General features: G+C 40.0%; 1 protein-coding gene across 6 annotated transcripts in view; it reads right to left on the bottom strand.

Moving 5' to 3' along the window:
- Crebrf (CREB3 regulatory factor) overlaps positions 1-23,619 on the bottom strand; it is a 79,916-nt gene that overhangs the window by 11,030 nt on the left and 45,267 nt on the right. For all 6 annotated transcript variants that reach the window (XM_075941381.1, XM_075941379.1, XM_075941377.1 and 3 more), the window contains exons 5-8: positions 10,943-11,140; positions 8,623-8,812; positions 6,662-6,735; positions 5,546-5,668 (exon numbers count right to left, since the gene is read on the bottom strand). In XM_075941381.1, the coding sequence (XP_075797496.1) occupies positions 5,546-5,668; positions 6,662-6,735; positions 8,623-8,812; positions 10,943-11,140 (585 nt within the window). The remainder of the gene's footprint in view (positions 1-5,545; positions 5,669-6,661; positions 6,736-8,622; positions 8,813-10,942; positions 11,141-23,619) is intronic.

The following is a 23,619-nucleotide window of genomic DNA, read 5'->3' as shown; positions in this document are numbered from 1 at the left end:
GGCATGTGTCTGTATATCCCAGAGCTGCAGAGTGGAGACAGGGGGATTCCTGTAGCTTGTTAGCCACTCAGCTTAGCCTAATTCGTGAAGCCAGACCCCAGTGAGAAAAAAACGAAGTGGATGACTCCTAAAGAAAGATATCTGAGGCTGACCTTTGGCTTCCACACAGGCCCCCACAATATATGCATGTGTACTTGCATATGTATACACCTAAACACACACACATTTCACTTCACTTTACAAGAAGAAACAGATAAATCCAAATGTTGGGACACTTAAGAGAACCAATTACTTAGAATTTTCATTTAAAAAGAAAAAGATCTGAGAAATTATAGAGACAAAAGGAGATTAATTAAATCCAGTAATATACTCCCAAACAGAACACACACACAATGTAAAGGGTATAACTAAACAGGCAGAGGCATGTAAGCTTGAGGACCATATTGGAGATCACAGCAGTGCTCATACATCTAGATATACTGCTGGTACTGTGGCTAATAAGACATACTTGCTGGATGTAGTGGCACACACGTTTAATCTCAGCACCTATCAATCAGAGGCCAGCCTGGTCTACATAACAAGTTCCAGGACAGTCAGGTATTCTAGACCTGTCTCAAAAACAAAGCAAAACAAAACTCCTTTTTTTTTCTTTTAAAGAGATGCATGCTGAAACAGAAATAAAGAATCATGATACTTACAAGTTAGCTCCAAACATTCCCCCAAATACACATGTATACAGGAGAAGAAATAAAACAAATAGAGTAAAATCTCAGCTATTGGCGAAATGAGGTCAGTAAAATACAGGCATACACTGTACTATTTTTTGCTACTCTTCTGCTGTAGGATTCAAATCCTAAATGCAAATGAAGATCTAGTAGTACTAACTCCTATTCAGAAGCCCAACATTTAAAAGCAAAAACAACACAGGAGGTGACACTCAAAACACATTATGAGAGCGTTTCTCAGTTTTATTCAGAATATACACAGACCCACAGGCAAAGAGAAAGACAACATAAAAAGGGGATGGTGACCTGAATAGATGCCTACAAAATATCAAATTGTAATAATATATTTGGCAGTTAAGAAAATCTCAACAAAGCCGGGCGGTGGTGGCGCACACCTTTAATCCCAGCACTCGGGAGGCAGAGGCAGGTGGATCTCTGTGAGTTCGAGACCAGCCTGGTCTACAAGAGCTAGTTCCAGGACAGGCTCCAAAGCCACAGAGAAACCCTGCCTCGAAAAACCAAAAAAAAAAAAAAAAAAAAAAAGAAAAAGAAAATCTCAACAAGTAATAATACTAGCAATAAACCAGAAGATCTAGTAAAACCAAAGTATTTCCTATCTCTGGGGGAATTTTATTTAACTCTATTTTGAGACAGAGTCTTGTGTAGCACAAGCTGCACTGAACTCTCAATGTAGCTAAGGATGACATTGAACTTTCTGATCATCTTGCCTCCACCTTTCTCTCTACCATGCAGTTTCCAGGAGGTAAATACCATGATGGGGTAATTCTGTGATGGTAACAGTTGCTTAGAGGTAACCAATGTTCCTGCAAGCAACCCCTAACTTGTCCTCTTTAAGCCAGATAAACTTATTGGTTTACCAAGATGGATGTGTGGGGAATCATTACTTTGCTCTGTTGTTGGCATCTTTCCAGCATAAACAGATGTTAGTTTACATCTCTCCAGGGAAAATGCACACAATATATAACCAACTGATTTAAGAAATAATGAACAGCACAACACACACACACACCCCTATATATGTGCATATGAACAAAAAGGGAGCGCCTACCATGGGGAGACTACTACTTTTGCTCAAATTTAGTAAATTTAAGGTTCTGGAGGAAGAGAATTTTTTAGGACTATATAAATGATCAAACTGACTCAGAAGGGGCTGCAATCTACAGCTTTCCATAAAAAAATGTACAAGATTTCTAGAAGAAAGTGTCATTAGCAGAACAGCTTCTCCAAGTATTCTAAGCAAAGGATTAATTAATACAAAGAATAATTACAAGTAACAAACAATAACAATTAATACAAGGAAGTATTAACAAAGTAATTAATACAAAGAAACTCCAAATGCATCTAACCTGATAGAGACTCTGGGATGAATTTTCCTTGTATTTGGCCAGGATGGTCTTGAACACATGAACTCAAGTAATTGTGACTTCCACATTTGTGGTAGCAGAGATTTATTTCCAATTCTCCACATAAAACAACAAGTAGCTAGGCATGAGGCATTCCTGAAATTTAGCCCTCCATGACTACATAGCAAGATCCTGTCTCAAAAAGCAAAATAAAACGCCACAAAAGTCTAGCCCCTGGAAAGCTGAGCTACTCAGGTTGAGAAATGAGGATCACCTTGGCTCAGGAGTTAGAAGCCACTGGTGGAGATACTCTGTCAACTTTCTTTTCTCTCTTTGAGAAGAGGTCTCCTTGTGAAGATCTAGTTGACTCAAAATTCCTTAGTCTAGTTATTTCTTAAAAACCTTAAGAAATAAGTAAACAAGTAAAAAGGGATCTCCATGAGATCTGGACTCTTCTGCATTCCTAACGTTCAAGAGGGTGTGAACAAATTACTCAGATCTGTAAGACCCACATGGTGTCAGCATCAACAGTTTACATGGAAGACAAACCAAAAGGAACCCATAGACTTGAGAACAAAAATTCTAAATTAGCTAGCAGGTAATTATATGAAAAGCACAGGAGGTCAACAAGATCCATAGGTGAAACCATTGGGATTTTTATTCAATCAAGCAGCAAGCATTGAATAAAAGAAAGATGAGAAAGATGCAAGGAAAATTTTAAAAAAACTCTGCCAGGTCGCTGATAGTAGCAGGAAGCACTGGTACTACAAGGACTGGAAATGAAACTGACAAGAGATGGAGGAAGTATGTGAAAGAACAAGGTGGACCAAACAAAACAGCACAAGAAACTGTAGAAAGCAAGCTGCCATGAACTAAGAAGGGAGGCCTCCATGAAGTCAGAAAAGCTCGTCTGAACCAAGTCAAATGGACACTGAAAAGTTGTTGCCTGTATACAATAAAATTTATCCAGTTTTAAAGAAAACTGAAATCATGATAACCTTAGAAAAATGAATGTTAAACGAGGTAATTCAGAAAGCCAAAGTCTCATGATCTAATGTCAATCCTAGTTTTTATGTCTCTATGGATGTATGGGAGTAGAGGTGAGGGGAGGTTCAGGCTATGAAATGGAGAGAAGGAAAAGAGGGGTTCAGGATGTGAGGGAGGACAACAGGACACAAATAACATGAAAATGGAAAAGTATCCATGAGCAGAAAATAAAAGGGGAATAGGAAAGAAGAGAGGAAAAGAATCAAGAAGAACAAATTTGTTAGAAAATGCCCCTTAGCACTGCTTTCAAAGGAGGAGAACATGAGGAAATGGGATGCTCAAGAAGGGGGAAGGACAGAGAGGGAGAGTAAGGAAAAAGATATCTTGACTGAGGGAGCCATCAAAGGGCTGGTGTGAAACATGGCACCAGGGAAATTCCCAAGAACCCACAAGGATGGCCCCAGTTAAGACTCTAAGCAACAATGGAGAGGACGTCTAAACTGGCCTTGCCCTGTCATCAAATTGATGACTACCTTAACTGTCATCATAGCTCCTTCAACCAGCAACTATCTCAACTGTCTCAAAGAAAGAGAGAAAGAGAGAGAGAGATAGACAGACAGAAGAGGAGAGAAAGAAAGAAAAGAAAGAAAGAAAGAAAGATCACATCAGATGATATCTACAAACAATGAAAGGTATACCTAAAGACTGGATCATAAATGTCATAACCTAGCCTACTGTTATTTCAAAATAAACTAAACAATAGTGAAGAAAATGCCATAAGACATGAAAGAGGAAGAAGGCTCAGTGTATATAAAGGCACTTGCCACCAAGACTGATAATCTGAGTTCCATCTATGGAACCTACATGATGTAAGTCCTCTGACCTCCATATTCATGTCATAAGAAGGGAGGATTGCCTGAGTTTGAGGTCAGTTTGAACTACATTAGAAAGACCATCAAAAAGTGGAAGGGAGATGGTAAGATGGTTCAGTGGGTAAAGGTGTTTGCTGCCAAGCCTGGTAACTTGAGTTTTTGCCCTAGGACCCACATGGTAGGAGAGAGCCACTCCTCCAAGTTGTCCTCTGACCTGGTAAACAATGAAAATAAAAGGAAAATTCCTTAAGCTAACAAACAAACAAACAAAAGCAACAAGAAAAGGTGAGGCTATGGCTCAGGGGTAGTAGTATTGTTGAGTGAATTTGAGACCCTGACTTCCATGACCCCCACACCCCACAACATGACACAAGAGCACTAAGAGAAAGTGAAAATGAAAAAAAAAAAAAGAAATGAGGAGACAAAAGTGGTTCAAGAAGAAGTAACAAAGAGCAGAGATGAGCAAGGCAGATCTGACATACAGGTGCTCAGGTGTCCTCAGGAGAAGCAGAAAAAGCCCAGTAACACAGAAACCTCAAAGCACACTGAGAGAAACAAGGGAGCAGGAATCTTATGTATCTAATGCAAGGGTAACAAACAACCCACCAAGAAACACTAATTCAGGGATCAGTTCTTTAACAAAAACACTTTATGCCCGAAGAGAAGGAAAAACCTCAGGACATTCAAGGGAAGAAAATATATGCCAAGCACTTTGCAACAGGTCAAACTGTCTGTCTAGTATAAGAGAACACATACTTAATAGGTATGCAAAAGCTTTTAAATAAAAAACCAAAAAGGTAAAAATTTTATGATATTAAGTTCTCCCTCAAACTAACACATGAAAACTGGGATGCTTTTAAAGAATGCTGGAAGTTCTTTGAAAGAATACATAAAATCAGCTGGAGTGATGGTGGCGCACGCCTTTAATCCCAGCACTCGGGGAGGCAGAGGCAGGCAGATCTCTGTGAGTTCGAGGCCAACCTGGTCTAAAAGAGCTAGATCCAGGACAGGCTCCAAAGCTACAGAGAAACCCTGTCTCGAAAAAAAACCAAAAAAAAAAAAAAAAAGGCTGCTATAAAATCGTCCATCTACTTAGGTAAAGCAAACTGCCTTACTGCTTTCTGTGTGCAATTTCACAGGCAAACAGTGACTGTCTAGGAAAGTACTTGTTTTTGGACCTATTTTTCATCTGAGATTGTTTTTGATTATACTCAAGATGAACACTAGCTTTTTACTGTGACAAGTCTGGGGCTTTCTGGGACAGCAATAAGCTATGCAGCCCTGTGATTCACTCTTAGTGCACCTCCCGGCCCTGCAGTATCTCATTTGTCCTAGTCATTCCTCCCACAAGCCACCAACCAGCCTGGCCTCTCTAGTCCTCTCCACTATGTACAACCTGGTCAGGGATGAGAATCCAGAGGCACAAGTTTGTTAGGCTCTAGTAAAAATACTGACAGTGATAAATCCTGGGGCAGGGCGGGAGGTGATGAGGCAGGAATGAAGTGGGGAGAGCACTGAGAACCTGAGTTTCCTTAAAATGACAGAACTCTGGCACCACACAGTGCAAGCTGTTGCTATCTAATAATGTTCTCCTTACCGAGTGTGTCCTTAATGAGGATTTCAAGTTTCTGCCCCATGCTGGGTCCTTTCTCTTCTCTTGGATTCTGAACTCGGTTTACAATGTCTTGTTTGATGGAGTTGATTACAAACAATAAATTGTCTAGAAGACAGAAGCAAACACTTAGAATATGTCAATAACAAGGGGGAGTTTGCTTTTAATTATGTAACAAACTATATTCGATAAAAAGGAAGGGCTATGCACATGGCTCAGGGGTTGAACACTCACCTCACTAGCATGCACAAAACCCTGGGTTGGATTCTTAACTATGTAAAAAATAAATAAGAAAACAACAAAATAACCTAGAATATGAGGTGTGTCAAAAATATGAATTCTGTTGGATATGATGGTGCATATCTTTAACTCAATACTCAGAAAACAGAAGCAGAAGGACCTCTGTAAGTGTGTGGCTAGCCTGGTCTGTAACAGCAAATTCTAGGCTAGCTAAGCCTACAATGTTGAGATATTCAACAATGGCAAAATAAAAAAAATTAAAAAAGAAGGAGAGAAAGAAAAGAAAAAGGAGTCTTAAATTCTCATGCAATTCATAAGATTTAAGAAATTCCAGAAATCTTTATTTTAATAGATATAGAGGGATTTCAATATGTAACCAATGTGAACAATACAGACCTACAAAAATCCACACAACTGAAAAGAAGGGAAATAGTAAAAATCAATAGGCCACACTGGCTAACCTAGAAATACAACCATAACAAGGAAAACTGGACCATGAATTAGCATATGTCAACAGTAGTGTCATTCGCCTAAGGAACCACAAATCTTGTCACTCTTGAAGACAAGAATGAATTGACAGTGGGCATGTGACTTTCTAAATAGACAAATGCAAATGAGGAGTGCCAACCTGGATGGTGGTGGCGCACACCTTTAATCCCAGCACTTGGGAGGCAGAGACAGGTGGATCTCTGTGAGTTTCAGGCCAGCCTGGTTTACACAGTGAGTTCCAGGACAACTGTGACTGTGTTGTCTCAAACCCTCTCCTCTCACAAAAGAACAACAAAAGAGGAGAGCCAAATAGTATGCTCAAGGAGGAGAATATGCAAACCAAGAAGAGTGAAACTGAAGACAGGGGCTTACCGTATTCAGTGTTGAGGCCCCACAACTTCACTTTATTAGCTTCATATTGAGCTTTCTTCTTTAGTCTACAAGCTCTGTGAAAGGAAGAGCTACTATCAGTTTATTTTTCACTTCAAAAGCTGTCAGAATATATTTCCATAAATAAAAGATTTTTAAAAAAAGAATGATAGTAGCAAAAGGATTTGCTATTATTAAACACCCTTCTTTGAAATTGCCTTCTTTTTCTTCTGGTATGTGCGTGCATTAGAGAGTGTGCGTGAGTGTGTGGGTGTATGTGCGCATGCATGGTAGAGAGCAGAGAGTTTATGTGAGGGTGGCATGTGTGGAGGTCAGAGGACAGGCTTTAGAAGTTGGTTCTCTTCTTCTACTGTGGGATCTGGAGACCACACCTGCTTCATGAAGCTTGTTCTTGTACTTGCTGAAGTCACCTCTCTGGCATCCATAAGGCGTTTTTTTAAATTTTATTTTTATTTACATGTACGTCAATAGAGTAAAAAGCCTTATGTATGTAGGTGCCTACAGAGGCCAGAAGAAGTCACTGGATCCTTGTGGAGCTGGAGTTACAGGCAGTTTTGAGCACCATGTGGGTGCTGGGAACAGAATTTAGGTGTTCCCTGGAAGAGCAAATATATTCTTATCCTCTGAGCCATTCTCCAGTCCCTAATGTTCCTAATAGTAACTCTAAGTCACTTGTTTAATGATATCTATCAAAGAACTGAATTATAAAGCACACATCACCATTTATCCAAATCAACATTTAAAAATTAAGCACACATTCAAAAACTAGAGCTGTTATGTAGATACTTATTAAAGTAACTTTAACAAAATAAGCAAACAACAACAGACAAGACTCCAACTGCTGTAGAAGATTTGAAGAAAATAAAGCCCCATCTGTCGTGGTGGATGTAAAACACTTCTCAGTTACTCTGGAAGGCAGCATGGTTGATACCTTTTTTACAAAGATAAACCATACAATATAGACCTGGAAATTTATCCAAAAGGAATGTAACTCATACCCACACAAACACCTGTAAGTCAATGTTTAGAGTAGCTTTATTCAAACATGCCAAAATGTGGAAGGAACTCAAAGGTCCTTCACAGCAGGTAAGCAGATAAACTGTGTGATATTCCTATAAAGACTGACTATACAGTAATAAAAGAAATCAGTAAGTAGCCCACCATTTGAGACGCCATGGATGGGTCTCAAATGTGTCACATTAAGCTAAAGACAGACAGACTAAAGTACATTATCCCTATGACATTCTGGAAAAGGACAGATCACTATGAGATACTGTTAATTTAAAAAGAAGAGGAAGAAGAGGAGGAAGAGGAAGAAGAAAAATCAACAGGGTCTTGAGAGATGGCTCAGCAGTTCAAAGCACTGGCTGTTCTTCCAGAGCTCCCTGGGTTCAATTCCCAGCACCCATCCAATCTCACACAACCATCTGTGGATCCAATACTCTCTTCGGGCTTCTGTGGATGCCAGACCTACAAGTGGTATATGGACATACATGCAGGCAAAACACCCATACACATAAAATAAAATAGATCAATGGTTGTGAAAGGCCTAGGGTGATTTTCTAAGGTGATAAAAACGTTAATGTATCTCATCTTGATCATGTTGGTGGTTAGTTATTATGTTCCTCAAGCTTATAATATCATACCTAAATGGGTGAATTTTACTTTTAACTATCTTCAATCAACCTCACTTACCAAAAAAAGCAAACCTGAGTTTTAAGACTTTCAAGTTATACCATAATACAATGCACTGACTCTGTCTGCCTCATCCCCAATACTTTTACCTAAGAGCATAAATGCCATCTTCACTTAAAACATCAACAAACCTTGCTATAGTAGCTATTTAGCAAATAATTTCTGAAAGTCACCTGTTCTACAAAATCTCAAGGTCTAATCTTACTCCCTAGAGACTACTCACATGGGTGAACATCATTAGAATTTACCTGGAAGCCAGTTTATTTTTTTCCTTCCTTGACCTTGGCCGGGCTGTTAAGGGAAGCTCACTGACTGGAGTCAGGTCACTAATCACCTTATTCAGCTTTCGTAGTTCATTACCAATCTGGAGCAGTTTTTTAGGGTTTGGAGTCAGGTCTTCCACATCAGTTCTCCGTGACTTCTTAACTGCATTTTTCCCTACAGGTCATTTGAAGGGAGTTTAAGTTAGATCATTTTAGTGAACAAGACATGCAATTTCTTTTTTAAATTAATTAATTTATTTACTTATTTATTTATTATGTATACAATATTCAGTCTGTGTGTATGCCTGCAGACCAGAAGAGGACACCAGACCCCATTACAGATGGCTGTGAGCCACCATGTGGTTGCTGGGAATTGAACTCAGGACCTTTGGAAGAGCAGATAATGCTCTTAACCTCTGAGCCATCTCTCCAGCCCAAGACATGCAATTTCTATAGTCACCATCAGTCACTTTTCATTTTAGATGCCCTGGCACATTTCAGGAGATACAGAATGTTTAACTTCCTAACTTAGAAGGGCTAGCCTCTCCCTCTGCCTAGTCCTGCTGCTAGAGAAAGCAGTACCCTAGGGATACATCTCAGTGAGTGGCAGAATTACTGACTGGATGCATGAAGCCCTGGATTAAACACTGTATCAGTGCTACTCTCCTCTAGGTTTGAACCCCTGTGTATCAAAGTCCTAACTCTCTGCATAGAAGGACTAAGTATCTGACACAAAAATCCAGGCAAGTTTACCTAAACCAATTCATGATTCTAAGAATAAATAAGCTGTTAGACAAAAAAAAAAGGAGGGGGGGTCACCTTGTTTTAAAAGCTCTTCTTCAGCTTCCTCCTTCACTTCCCTCTCTTCTCTCCATCTCCTAAATGCCCAATCCAGTGAACCCCAGGGCCTCATGCATACTAAGTAAGCATGACCACTGAGCCAAACCCCCAGTCCCAGTTCATTCCTCTCAAGTATTACCGCATGCCCAACAGCTTTCCTAAGACTCATCACAAGCTACCTGGAATTATTGACTGAACTTCATTTTTTCATTTCTGTTTTTTTAAAGTCTGGATATAAAAATTCACTGAAGGTAGTATAGATCTGTGACAAGAAAAACAAGGCCCCAGTATCAGAGAGACTGGGGATCAATTCTTGTCTTCCAAAATGCTCAGCCAGTGAAGTTTGTGGCATGAGTGTGCACTCTTTACTGATCTCACTCATACCTTCTCTGTCTTTTTGACAGACTATCTGGAGCTACTGTGAAAACAACAGAAGAAATTCTATTTAATCACAGCTTTCTGGATTCATAATTCCAGTCCTGATCTACTGTACTAGGTAGTTTTGTATGTCAACTTGACAGACGCTAGAGTCATTAAAGAAGGAGCCTCAACTGAGGAAATGCCTCCATGAGATCCAGCTGTAAGGTGTTTACTTAGTGATCAATGGAGGAGGGCCTAGCTCACTGTGGGTGAGCTGGTGTTCCTGGGTTCTGTAAGAAAGGAGGTTGAGTAAACCATACAGAGCAAGTGGGCAGCACTCCTTCATGGCCTCTGCATCAGCTCCTACCTCCAGAATCCTACCCTGTTTAGTTCCTGTCCTGATTTCCTTCAGTGATGAATAGCAATGCTAAAATGCAACCCTTTCCTCCACAACTTGCCTTTTGGTCATGGTGTTTCCTCACAGCAATAGAAACCCTAACTAAGGTATCTACTGAAACCATTAACTTCTCCAGATTTCTATAAACTCCCCTTTTCCACTTTTTCCCCTTTTCTTTTCTTCCCGTCACCTTTTACAGTTCAATCTCCCCATTAAATTCAGTCTGCGGTAGGAGAAAATGAGAGTGATGAGGAAGTTCTGCTTTCTCCCTAGTGTGTTGCTTGTTTTTGGACAGGTCAAGAAGCAGCAGTCTCTTGGCCATTTCTTGGAGTGGAGGAAAAGGGGACCAGAAATGATGGCTCTCCACCCCAACGGAAGCTTTGTGTAAGAAGGAACAATTGTGACTAAAAAGCTCTCTTCAATGCCCTCTCTAGCTGACTGTGAAGGGCTGAAAACCCAACCACACTAAGCATTAGGGTACATTATCTCTGTTTACAGTGACACCAGACAGGTATGGTGGCATATACCTATAGTCCTACAATCTGGAAGAAAGAAGTAGAGGGATTCAAAGCTCAAGGCCACACTGGTTACAGAGTTAGAGGTCAGTCTAGATTACATACCAAGAGCCCATCTCAAAGGCTCAAAATAAAATACCTCCACCCCCTAAAAAAGAGAAATGGGCACTAAATATTTCTGAACCCCTCTTACCATGATGTAAACCATTTCTCTGGTACATATTACTTGGCAAGGTGTCTCGGTTCCACTCAGATGGCCTCAGAATCCTCTCTTGTTGTGACTGTGTAAGTTGTTCACTGTATTCCCAGAAGTATCTTCTTTTCCCTCTCTTCCGAGAAGATGCGGAGGAAGCCATCTCCTTCAAGTCCTCTACAGAGTCGTTTTCATAGCCTTAAAAAAAAATGATTCCACAACATCAAGCTCCATACATTCACTAAGTCTCTCAGAACAAACGGAAAGATCCTTCTATTGGTAACTTGAGACACTGTCTTTCATCTGAAGCATAACTAACATGTTAAAAACACTAAATCAAGTTTGTACGGTCCAGTATGTAAATCTTAAACTCATAAACATACAGAAATTAATAAACATTAATATAACATATATTAATAAACTACACAGCTCTCTTGACACGTGCTTCCCTTTAATTTTGGAATTTAGCAGGAGAAACTGCAGTATCATCACAAGATTAAGAAGATAATTAAATACAATTGTAGGACTCAAAGTGCCTTTATACTAAGAAACTCATAAAAGATGGAACCAGGCACCACAACAGAAACATAACTTTGCTGATGTCTGGCTTTTTAAAAATCAAGCATGCTGGATGTCTCTCTAACTCTGTTCAGATGATGCAAAGCTTGGAAGAGATGCCACCACTGGTGCTACACACTGGCCTTTCCACGGAAGTACTCACACACACACGTGTATAACTTGAATTGCTGTAAAGTTTAATGCTGTTGTCAAGTATGGAAAAAAAATTATCCCAGTTTACCATGTTGGTTTGGGGTTAGAAAGAACTGGTCTAGAAGAGTTCAAGTACATTTATTCCATGTGTACAAGAGTACTGCACTGTATTAATTATGTAAGGTCTTATCTATATGAGGTTGGTTAAAGAAACTAATAGTCTGTAAGTAAAAAAAGGAGCCATTATAGAATGGTACTTAGGTACTGCACCTGTGATTTCTACATGTCTGCTCACAAAGAGCTGTGCACATGGCTACAGTGCTATCCTAGCTTCATAAGCAGCACTGATTTTCCTCTACATTTTATTCTACTCCTTTTGAAAAAGTACAAAATGACTAGCAAATAACGTACAGGTCCATTCTAGGTCATTCTTTAGTGGACCTGATACTTCCTATACATTGAAGGGTATATTTCCCTTACTAATGAGAAGTTCCTTAAAATACTTAATTCTGAGCTGCTGGGACCAAAATCAGCATAGGATGCCTAGTAACCTAAAATACCTTTAGAGAATGATCATAATAGATGAACTCCACAAGGCAGTGGAAGTAGGGGATGGGTATATGCCAAGTAAAATGACCACATTTTCCTTCTGAAACATGACTCTGGAACTATCCCTAGAAAGTGATAACACCTTTTCATAGGGGAAAAACTTTGAACATTAGAATTTTATCAAGGTTTCTTCAGAGTCACAATCAGGAGAGTATGATTCTATTTACATAAAATCTAGAACAGACAGAAGGAAAGAGATCCAGTAGCTCTCGGGGGTTCGGGTGGAGTAAGAGTATGACTATAAGGGAATACAAAGGAATTTAGGGGATAATCAAAGCAGTTTCTGTACCAATTGTGGAGGTTGTTACACAAATGACTACATGTATCTGTCAAAACTCATACAAACAAGGTACTCTTACAGGGCACACTACAAGCAGAGTTGGTTTTGTTGTGTGACAATTGCACTTCAACAAACAGAATTTTAAAAAGAAATCTGGATTGTGACTCAGTGGTTAGGTATTTGCTTGGCATGTGTAAAGCTGAGGGTCTGTACTAAAAAAAAAGATAAATATTAAAAAAGATGAATTCAAAGATTAAAAAAATAAAGTCAAAGAACAGGATGTCTCTGAGCAATGGTTCAGATAAACCATGCACGTCATTCTGCACATTTACAGTACATTCCTGTGTGGCTAACAACAATGAATGTATGTTAGGTTTCCTCCTTTTCTGACCCTTAAAAAGCGTATACCTACACAGAAATAAGGTCTATGCTACTGCTTATGCTGCATGTGCTTCACCTCACCACTGCCCAAAGATGTCACAACCATGATACAATTTCAAAGTGCAGAACACACCGTGACAATGAAGCTTAGGTTCTTCTCTTAAAAAAAGAAGTGCATGGGCAAGCGAGACGATCACTTGCTATCCAACTTGAGCCTGACCCCCAAGACCCACACGGTGTATAGAGAGAACTGACTGCTACAAATTGTCCTCTGACCTCTACATATTACTGTGGCACCTCCACATACACAATAAATAAATATAATGAAAAATTTTAAAACGGTGTAAAAGGTAAGTGTGTTGGGTACACAAATAATAGTTTTGACCTATTTATTTGTGCATATATTTTATTTTCAATTAAAGGATTTTACCTGTTGTAGTTATCAACCCACCTTTAGAAAAGAGGCAAGGGTCACATTGTGCCACCAACTGAGGCATTTTTAACTGGTGTTTGCTTCACAGTGGCTACACAAAAAAAATTACTGGCTCATAGAAATCTCTCACCCTAAAACAGATGGATAACCAAAACAATCCTGTCTCCCTACTACCACCATTCACAACAAGTGTTTTACACATTTAATTTTACTCTAGTCCAAAGCAGAGGAACAGACTTCATTCCACTTCCTCAAGCAATTCCCTTTTCTCTCCATATTTCCATATGTTCCCTTAGACAGCATCTACCTCTGCCAGTGTGCAGGTCGCAAGACACTTTCATTCACTCAATACTTGGGCAATTTATTTGACATTTCTAAGACCCTGGGAGGAAGAGATTGCCTCAGTTGTACAAGTTAACATGATGAGAGGGGCCTGGCATGATTAGCAGACCTGAGGTGAGTCGGGTCTTATGACTCAAGGAGCCTTGCTCTGAGTCCACATCTTACTCCCCTGCCTAACTGGTTGAATAATCTAAAAAATCTTGTTAACTTTTAGATCAGAGTCACAACAACGTTTATTTCTTCATCCCACCTAAACCAAGTATTAGATTTACTTATGTGTTCAATCTTTTCCCAAGGAGCAGTTAAGATGCCAGCTTTCTGGCCCAGCCTTGGCTAGTAACATGTCCCATAAATTTATCACCACCCCACCCCCAACTCACAGAGTGTCTCTAGCCATATGCTTTTCAATATAAAGAGCACGGTGACCAAGTAAAATGCAGAAAAATGACATGCTCACATCACTGATCTAACATTCTGGACTGTTCGTTTGTCTCTCAAAATATGCCCTAAGAAAAACATTCCTGTAACAGAAGTCTCACTACCACCACCACCCAAAAGAATCTGTGGCTAAGTTAAGTTTTACAAAACTATGATCCTATTTCTTTGGCTGGCCAAGCCACACAGTGCATAAGCATATGAAGAGACTTTGACAAAGACTAATGTAGTGGTGCACACCTTTAATCCCAGTACTGACCCAAGCAGATCACTTTGAGCTTGAGGACAGTCTGGTCTGCTATAGAGAGGCCCTGTCTCAAAAAAGAAAGATAATAATAAAAGAGAAAGACCCTGAGAGGATCTGGGGAGGCTGCTCCATGGTAGCATTAGCTACGGTATACCATGCAGAAGGCCCAAGGTTCCATTCCCAGCACTGCAATGGTAGGGAGGTATTACTGAGAAATTCTAAGAGCAAATAAATCTGTACAACTTTAAATTCCATTAAGGTAAGGATTGTGTTAATCTCCATATAACTAATACCTAAAATACACAATGTCAAACATAAAACAGACACTAAAACATGTTTTGATAAATGATTTTTTTTTTTCGACACAAGGTTTCTCTGTAGCTTTGGAGCCTGTCCTGGAACTCATCCTGTCGACCAGGCTGGTCTCGAACTCAGAGATCCACCTGCCTCTGCCTCCCGAGTGCTGGGAATAAAGCTGATAAATGATTTCTTGAGTCCCTTCTCCATCCTCCTTCTTCTCTGATCTATCACCATAATGCTGTAACTCACTCCCTGCTGACATGATAAAAAGGAAGTTAAGCTTGATACAGCTAAGTACTTTATCATGGTACTTGGGAAGTGGAGGTGAGAGGATGAGGAGTTCAAAGCCACCTGTAGTTATAAGTCATAGACCAGCCTGGACTATAGTAAATCATGTATCAAAAACAAAACTATGACAACAAAAAGGAAGTTAAAAACGCCATATTTGGGTCTCTGTCTCTATATCCATCCATCGCCAGATGAAGGTTCTATGGTGATATGCAAGATATTCATTAGTATGGCTATAGGATCGGGCCATTTCAGGCTCTCTCTCCTCAGCTGCCCAAGGACCTAGTTGGGAACATCTCTCTGGACCCCTGGGAACCCCTCTAGAGTCAAGGCTCTTGCCAACCCTAAAATGGCTCCCTTAATTAAGATATATACTTCCCTACTCCCATATCCATCCTTCCATTATCCCAACCATCCCATTCCCCCAAGCTCTCCCCATCCTCTCCTTTCCTCCATTCCACCACACCCCCCAGTTCCCAATTTTTGCCCAGCAATCTTGTCTACTTCCAATATCCAGGAGGATAACTATATGTTTTTCTTTAGGTTCACCTTCTTATTAAGGTTCTCTAGGATCACGAATTATACGCTCAATGTCCTATATTTATAGATAAAAACCAATTATGAGTGAGTACATCCCATGTTCATCTTTTTGGGTCTGGGTTAACTCACTCAGGATAGTGTTTTCTATTTCCATCTATTTGGATGCAAAATTCAAGAAGTCATTGTTTTTTTACCATTGAGTAGTACTCTAATATGTATATATTCCACACTTTCTTCATCCATTCTTCCATGGAAGGGCATCTAGGTTGTTTCCAGGTTCTGGCTATTAAAAATAATGCTGCTATGAACATAGATGAACAAATACTTTTGTAGTATGATAGGGCATCTCTTGGGTATATTCCCAAGAGTGGTATTGCTGGGTCCTGGAGTAGGCTGATCCCAAATTTCCTGAGAAACTGCCACACTGATTTCCAAAGTGGTTGCACAAGTTTGCATTCCCACCAGCAATGGATGAGTGTTCCCCTTACTCCACAACCTCTCCAGCAAAGGCTATCATTGGTGTTTTTGATGTTAACCATTATGACTGGTGTAAGATGGTATCTCAAAGTTGTTTTGATTTGCATTTCCCTGATCACTAAGGAGGTTGAGCATGACCTTAAGTCAAGACCAAGAGGGGGGCACCCACCCACTGAGACGGTGGGGCTGATCTATTGGGAGCTCACCAAGGCCAGCTGGACTGGGACTGAAAAAGCATGGGATAAAACCGGACTCTCTGAACAGGGTGGACAATGAGAAGCCAAAGACAATGGCACTGGGTTTTGATCCTACTGCATGTACTGGCTTTGTGGGAGCCTAGCCTGTTTGGATGCTCACCTTCGTAGACCCAGATGGAAAGGGGAGGACCTTGGACTGCCCACAGGGCAGGGAACCCTGACTGCTCTTTGGACTGGAGAGGGAGGGGGAGGAAGGGATGTTGCGAGTGGGAGGAAGGGAAGGGAAAAGGGAGACGGGGAGGAGGCGGAAATTTTTAATAAAAATAAAATAAAAAAACAAAAAACGCCATATTTACAAAATTCAAACCACACATCTCTAGTTTGTGCAGACTACAGGTAAAGTCAACTGTGACAAATGCTCGGTGAGAATTACAAAATTTTAGGAGAGTGAGTTCTTGTTCTTGAACCATGTAATTTTACAACCCCAAACAGTTGTAGCCAGTCTATAGCATAGACTCTATTAACATTAGGCAGTCCAGAAGAGGGGCTGAAACTCTATTTTGCTCCTCTCCTGGAACTTTGCAGGCTCATCAACTGCACGACCATTTGCCAAAAAAACAGCATCTGGCAGCTACTTCGAAAACCAATCACCCAACCTCGGCACTGAGACAGAGGCGGGTGGATCTCTTTGAGTTCAAGGCCACCCTGGGTCTACTAGTGAGATGTGTAGTAAGACCTTGTGTCAAGGGAAAGAAAAAGCTTGCCCACCCAAGACCTTTGGTGAACTGTACTCTCATAAAACACAGGAGTTTCCAGACTATATCCTAAAATCCGACAAGCACACTGACTAAAAACGTGAGAAAGTCTGCATCAGAACCAAAGAGTACTCAACAAGAAACGTAGCTGGAGTCAGAGTTGGCAAAAGCACACAGACATAGGTTCCAAGCAGTCTCAGACACTAGAAGAACCATCCAAAGACAGACCAATGACCTGTGAACCCTATCTGTGAAGGACCATACATCTGAGAGAGCAGGAAGGACCACTGAGTTGAGACCGCATCCGGCAATCAGGGCAGACTGCATTCAGACTCCACACCCCAACAAGTTCTCCCCTTTACATTTAATACTTCTTTATTCAATACCCAGTGTCAATAGCAAAGTCAGTTCTGTCCTTCTGTTCTCTTACTCCTATTCCTTCAATCCTCTTTCCATTCCCCCCCACCACCAAGCCTATATTCTTTGCCTTTTTATTTTCCACTTGCTAGGTTTTCCCAAAGAATCCCCCCCCCCCCACCAAGCCTATATTCTTTGCCTTTTTATTTTCCACTTGCTAGGTTTTCCCAAAGAATCCCCCGCCCCTACCAAGCCTATATTCTTTGCCTTTTTATTTTCCACTTGCTAGGTTTTCCCAAAGAATCAGGTTAGCCTGATTTGCAGGTCCCCTTACCTCAGTACCTGAGACCTGGGAATCCTAGATTATTTGATTGCATTTCTTTTTTCCTTCCTTCTCTTCTTCCTTTCTATTTTGTTTTGTTTTTTAATTTCTGTTTTTCGAAACAGGTTTTCTCTGTATAGCCCTGGCTGTCCTGGAACTCACTCTGTAGATCAGGCTGGCCTCAAACTCAGAGATCCATCTGCCTCTGCTTCCAGAGTGCTAGGATTAAAAATGTGTGCCATCACTGCCTGGCCCTGACTGCGTTTCCTTTTATTTATTTATATCGTATTTATGAGTGTTCTACATATATACCTGCAGGCCAGAAGAGGGCATCATATCCTATTACAGATGGCTGTGAGTCACCATATAGTTGCTGGGAATTAAAACTCAGGACCTCTAGAAGAGCAGCCAGTGCTCTTAACTGCTGAGCCATCTCTTCAGCCTCCTGATTGCATTGCTTTATATCTTTCTTTTTCATTCTGCTTTAGGTAAACTGCCCCACTGTATTTACTTTTTTATTTTACCTTCTCTATTTACTTTTCATTCTTCTATTTTTTTCTTTATCAACCCAATATTAACTACTAACTCTTCTTTTCCCATTCTTACTCATCTGACAGAAACTAACATTTCATTTGTCACGCTGTCGGTGTTTCTTATCTCCTAAAACAATAAGAGCTTAAGGGAAATTGTTACTTGGCTATTCCTATGAATTCACAGTGGGACTATATTTTGCTAGTGACTTTTTCTGTAGACAATATTTTATTTTCAGAAATGTACCAAACAACAGTATAGCAGAGCAAAATGACATCTCAATCCTATCACAACCTAATCTCTTTCAAATGTTTTAAACACTCCTGCTGAAAGAACCAGTGATTTTAAGAAGAAAAAACAAAGATAAGCAACAACTTAATCCCTAGGCATATATCCCAAATGCAAAAATATGAAAACAAACAAAAAGGGACACATGACTCCCTACAAAAGTTACCATTCCCACAGTAATGCCCTCCAGTGACATTGAATTAGACGAAATCCCAAAGAATTCCAGAGAACAATTATAAGTATGTTAAAGAGACAAAGAGGATTTAAACAAATTTCTGAATGAATTCCAAAAGAACACAAACAGCTAAATGAAGAAGTCAACATAGGATTGTTTTTAAATGATAAAAACATACTAAAGTAATTTATGACCACCAAACTAGCTCTACAGAAGGTATCTGGAGGAATGCTCTGAACTAAAGAGAAAGAAAAATCCCGTGGAGGGATTGGCCAGTCTTACAAGGACACACTGTATTTTCTCTCATTTGGGGTGCCTAGATTTTACACAGATACACAAACTACGTATGCATCTGTAACATGAAAACACAAGTGACCCCAGGAGAATAAGGGGAACTGAAAAGGAAGGAGACTGGAGGGAAAGGACAGTAGTCGCAGTGGTTTTCAACTTTCCTGATGCTGCTGCCCTTTAGTAAGTTATTCATGATGTGGTGATCCCGGATCATAAAATTATTTTTGTTGCTACTTCATAACTGTTATTCTGATACTGTTATGAATCATAATATCAATATTGGATACGTAGGACATCAGATATGCTATCCCCAAAGGGGTTACCACTCACAGGTTGAGAACTGCTGAGGTAAAGTATGGAGGGAATATATTCAGTATATATTCTTGTGTGTAGATGTGGGAGAGAGAGGAAGAATATGAATAAGAATATTAAAGAAGTAAAACAAGGATTAGGAGTGTACTGCAGTGAGAGACCATTTCTCTAGCATATGTAAGTTCCTAGAGGTTTGTTCCCAGAACCTCAAAACTACATTCAGACAGTCAGAAACCAACAAATTAAGTAGATCCTTACCTATCAACACTCGACAAAATTACAAAGTTAAGTGTGGTATGAAAATGCCTCTAATTCATAACTTGGGAGAGTGAGACAGGAGGACACAAGTTCAATGCCAGACTGATGTACAAAGTAAACTTTAGGCAAAAGAGACCCTGATGTCCAAGTGAGATGCGAAGGTGGTCTATGACACTGTGGGTGCTAGACTTGGAAGTAAGATGGGAAGGAGGTTCATGGACTTGGAGCAGACTTTAAGCAACAAGCTACCACTAAAGATAAAGATGAGCTGTGCATATTGATAAAGGCAACTCATCAAGAAGACATAAGACTTATAAATGTACCCACATCAAAACACCTAATGATATAAAGCAAATAGTAACATTACTGACAAGAAAAATGCGTAATTTAGTGGTGATGCACTTTAGTATTCCCATCTTTGCTAAGGGATAGATCAAAAAGATGAATAAGGGTACAGCAGACTTGAACAACATTAAAGCAAAATGGACATACACAGAAGCTTCCATCTCAACAGTGAACTACACATTCATTTAGAGAATAAAGAGCATTTTACAGGACAAACTGGAGCATTCTACAAGACAAACTGTCATACTACAAAACTAGTATGAAAAACTTATGAAGAATGCAACATATCTTTTTTTATTTCTGAAATACACACACAAAAAACCAAGACAATAACAAAAACCAAAAGTATTTTTAAAAATTTAATATCAGGCATGATGGTTTTTGTCTCTAATCCCAGAATTCAACTGGCTGTGGCAGGAGGACTGAAAAACCTGTGCTACATAGCAAGTACCAGACCAGTCAGGACAACATAGCAAGACCCTGCAGAAAGAGGGAGAACAGGAGCGGGGAGCAGATATGTACTACAGAACAACAGCAAGGACCAACGGAAGATCTTTTCCCTTTTAATTCTTTTTACACAAGTGTAGAGCACTGCATATTTAACGCACAAAAGTTGTTTGGTTTAGGAAGAGTTTAAGTAAAAAGTACCTTAAGTTTAATGTGGAGAAAAATAACAGAGAAAGAAGAGGAGGCAGTACAGAGAAGGAAATAAGAGAAGGTAGAAAAGAGAGGAGGGGGAGGAAGAAGGAGAAAGTGAGGAAGAGACAGAGGCAGAAGTAGAAGGCCATAGATCCACCTCAAATAACAAAACTGATAGAAGAAAACATGGGGGAAGCTTCTTGATATTGACCTGAATGATGAAGATCTTAGGGGTAAGATTCCACAAGCATAGGTGATGAACTAGAAACAGAGGAATGGAGTTTTATCAAACTAAAAAGCTTGAGAACAACAAAACCAACCAAAACAGTGAAGAGACAGCTTATAAAACAGAGTATGTGTTAACAGTATATCCAATAGTTACTATCCAAATAAAAACCAAACTTAAAAATAGGATAAAGGACTTACGTAGGTTATTTCCCCCAAAATATCCAAATGATCAGCAAGTATATGAAAACTTTCTCAAGACTACTAATTATCAACAAAAATCAGAGAGGTACTATACCACACTGGTCACAATGATTCATTTGAAGTTGGACAGCAACTGTTGTCAAGGAGATGGGGAAGAGAAAACCCTTGTTTCATTGTCAGTGAAAGTGTAAACTGGTATAGTCATTTTGGAAGTTCTTCAAAAAAACTTAAAATAACCTACCTAGCATGTCAGCATAAACCTGTATTCCCAGGGCTCAGGAGGCTGTGTGGCAAGAGGACTCCAAGTCAGAGACCAGTCAAGATTATTACATACTTCAGTGCCAATCTAAAGTAGATAGCCAGACTGTAGCTCAGAAAAGGCAGGCCAGAGCCTGTGGGATGTGGCTCAGTGGTATGGAACTTGTCTAGTACAATGCAATGGCCAGGGTTTGATGTTCAGTATAGAAAAACAAAACAAAAACAACAAAGAAACTTAAGGGCTACAGATATAGCTTAGTGACAGAGTATAGTTGCCCAGCATAAAATATACAAGGCCCCGAGTTTGAGCACCAGCATCTAAAATAGCTAAGTAAAAGTAAAAATACCAAATGACCCAACAACCCTACTTCTCTGAAAGAGGGCTGGGGAAATGGCTCAGTTCTCAAGAGCACTTTCTGCTCTTTCTGAAGACCCAAGTTTGATTCCCAGTATCCAGGTCAGGAGGCTCACAGCTGCCTGTAACTCCAAGTCCAGAGAATCATTTTTTAAATTTATTTTGCATGTATGAGTATTCTGCCTGCATGTACACATACACACCACATGTGTGCCCGGTGTTCAAAGAGGTCAGAGGAGGGCACTGGACATCCTAAACTGGAGTTACAAATGGTTATGAGCCACTGCTTGGGTGCTGAGAGCTAAGTCCAGGTCCTCTGCAAGAGCAACAAAAATGCTCCTAACCCTTGAGCCATCTTTCCAGCCTCTTGCAAACATAATTTAAAATAATAAAAATAAATCTCTTTTCTGGCTTGTTTTAAAAGACCATGTGTGTACCTTTAACCTCAGCACTCAGGAGGCAGAAGCATGGAGATCTCCTGTGAGGTGGAGGCAACACTGGTCTGCACAGCGAGTTCAGATCATTCAGGGATACATACTAAGATCATGTCTCAAAAAAAAAGGAAGTTCTTGAAATCTACATGCACTCCTATATTCACCACACTCCCTAACATCTGAGGCAAAGGTAGAGGAGATACAAAACTTCATGTATGCAAATATATACAATATTACTTATCTTTTTTAAAAAGATTTATTTATTTATTTTTAATTTATTTATTATGTATATAGTGTTCTGGGCACCAGATCTCATTATAGATGGGTGTGAGCTATCATGTGTTTGCTGGGAATTGAACTCAGGACCTCCGGAACAGCAGTCAGTTCCTTAACCTTTGAGCCATCTCTCCAGCCCAAGATTACACTGCATGTGTGCCTGAAGGCCAGAAGAGGGCACCAAATCTCATTACAGATGGTTGTGAGCACATGTGGTTGCCGGGAATTGAACTCAGGACCTTTGGAAGAGCAGGCAGGCAAAGCTCTTAATCACTGAGCCATCTCTCCAGCCCCTATCCTTTAAGGCTTACATTTATGATAAGATGAATTTACTTGTGATGCCAAGTAAAGTAGCACAGGCAGAGAAAGACAACTGCAAAGTCTTCACATGTGGAATCTAAAGTCAAACATACAGAAGTAGAGAGCACGGTTGCCAGGTGCTAGAGACCTGTGGACATGTGAAGTGTTGGTCAAAGAGCAATTTCTGTTTTGCAGAGTAAGTCTAGAGATCTAATTTACAGACAGCATAGCACATGTAATTAATACTATACTGCTGGGCTGGAGAGATGGCTCAGAGGTTAGGAGCACTGGCTGCTCTTCCAGAGGTCCTGAGTTCAATTCCCAGTAACCACATGATGGCTCACAATCATCTGTAATGAGATCTAGTGCCCTCTTATGACATGCAGGCAGAATACTGTATACATAATAAATAACTAAGTCTTAAAAAAAAAAAAAGCCAGGCAGTGGTGGCACACACCTTTAAAAAAAATACTATACTGCTAACAGAGTAAGTCTCAAAAAAAGAAAAGAAGATAATTATGTCAAGTGGTAGGTGTTAGCATGTGATAACCACAATATAATAAATACATATCCGCCGGGTAGTGGTGGCGCACACCTTTAATCCCAGCACTTAGGAGACAGAGGTAGGTGGATCTCTGTGAGTTCGAGGCCAGTCTGGTCTATGTAGTGAGTTCCAGGACAGGTTCCAAAACTACACAGAGAAACCCTGTCTTGAAACACACACCCCCAAAAAAAATGAAAAAGAAAACCTACCCAAACCAAACAACTTGTGGTATCAAATAAATCTAAGCACCTGAATTTTAAAAAAATTTCTAAACAGGGAAAAACTTTCATAAATAGAAGTGCTTTGGAAGGATATAGCTCAGTGGCAGGCTTACCTATAGCATGTGTGAAGGTCAGGGTTTAACCCAACACTGCAGCAGCCATACCCACCCACTCGTGCATACATGCACTATGTGTGCATGCATGCATACAAGGAGTGCTGCACTAGCTATGACGTAGTTACTGTCCATGTTCAGAATAATGTCAACATTTAGAGTGCCTGAAATGCCAGCAATCACCATTTTAAACAAAGGGGCTCTTTGATAACTTACGAAATTTCATTTTTATCT

Source organism: Microtus pennsylvanicus, chromosome 11, assembly GCF_037038515.1.
Source record: "Microtus pennsylvanicus isolate mMicPen1 chromosome 11, mMicPen1.hap1, whole genome shotgun sequence".
Lineage (NCBI taxonomy): Eukaryota > Metazoa > Chordata > Mammalia > Rodentia > Cricetidae > Microtus > Microtus pennsylvanicus.
The sequence above is the reverse complement of the archived record's forward strand: the minus strand, read 5'-3'. Positions and strand labels throughout refer to the sequence as shown.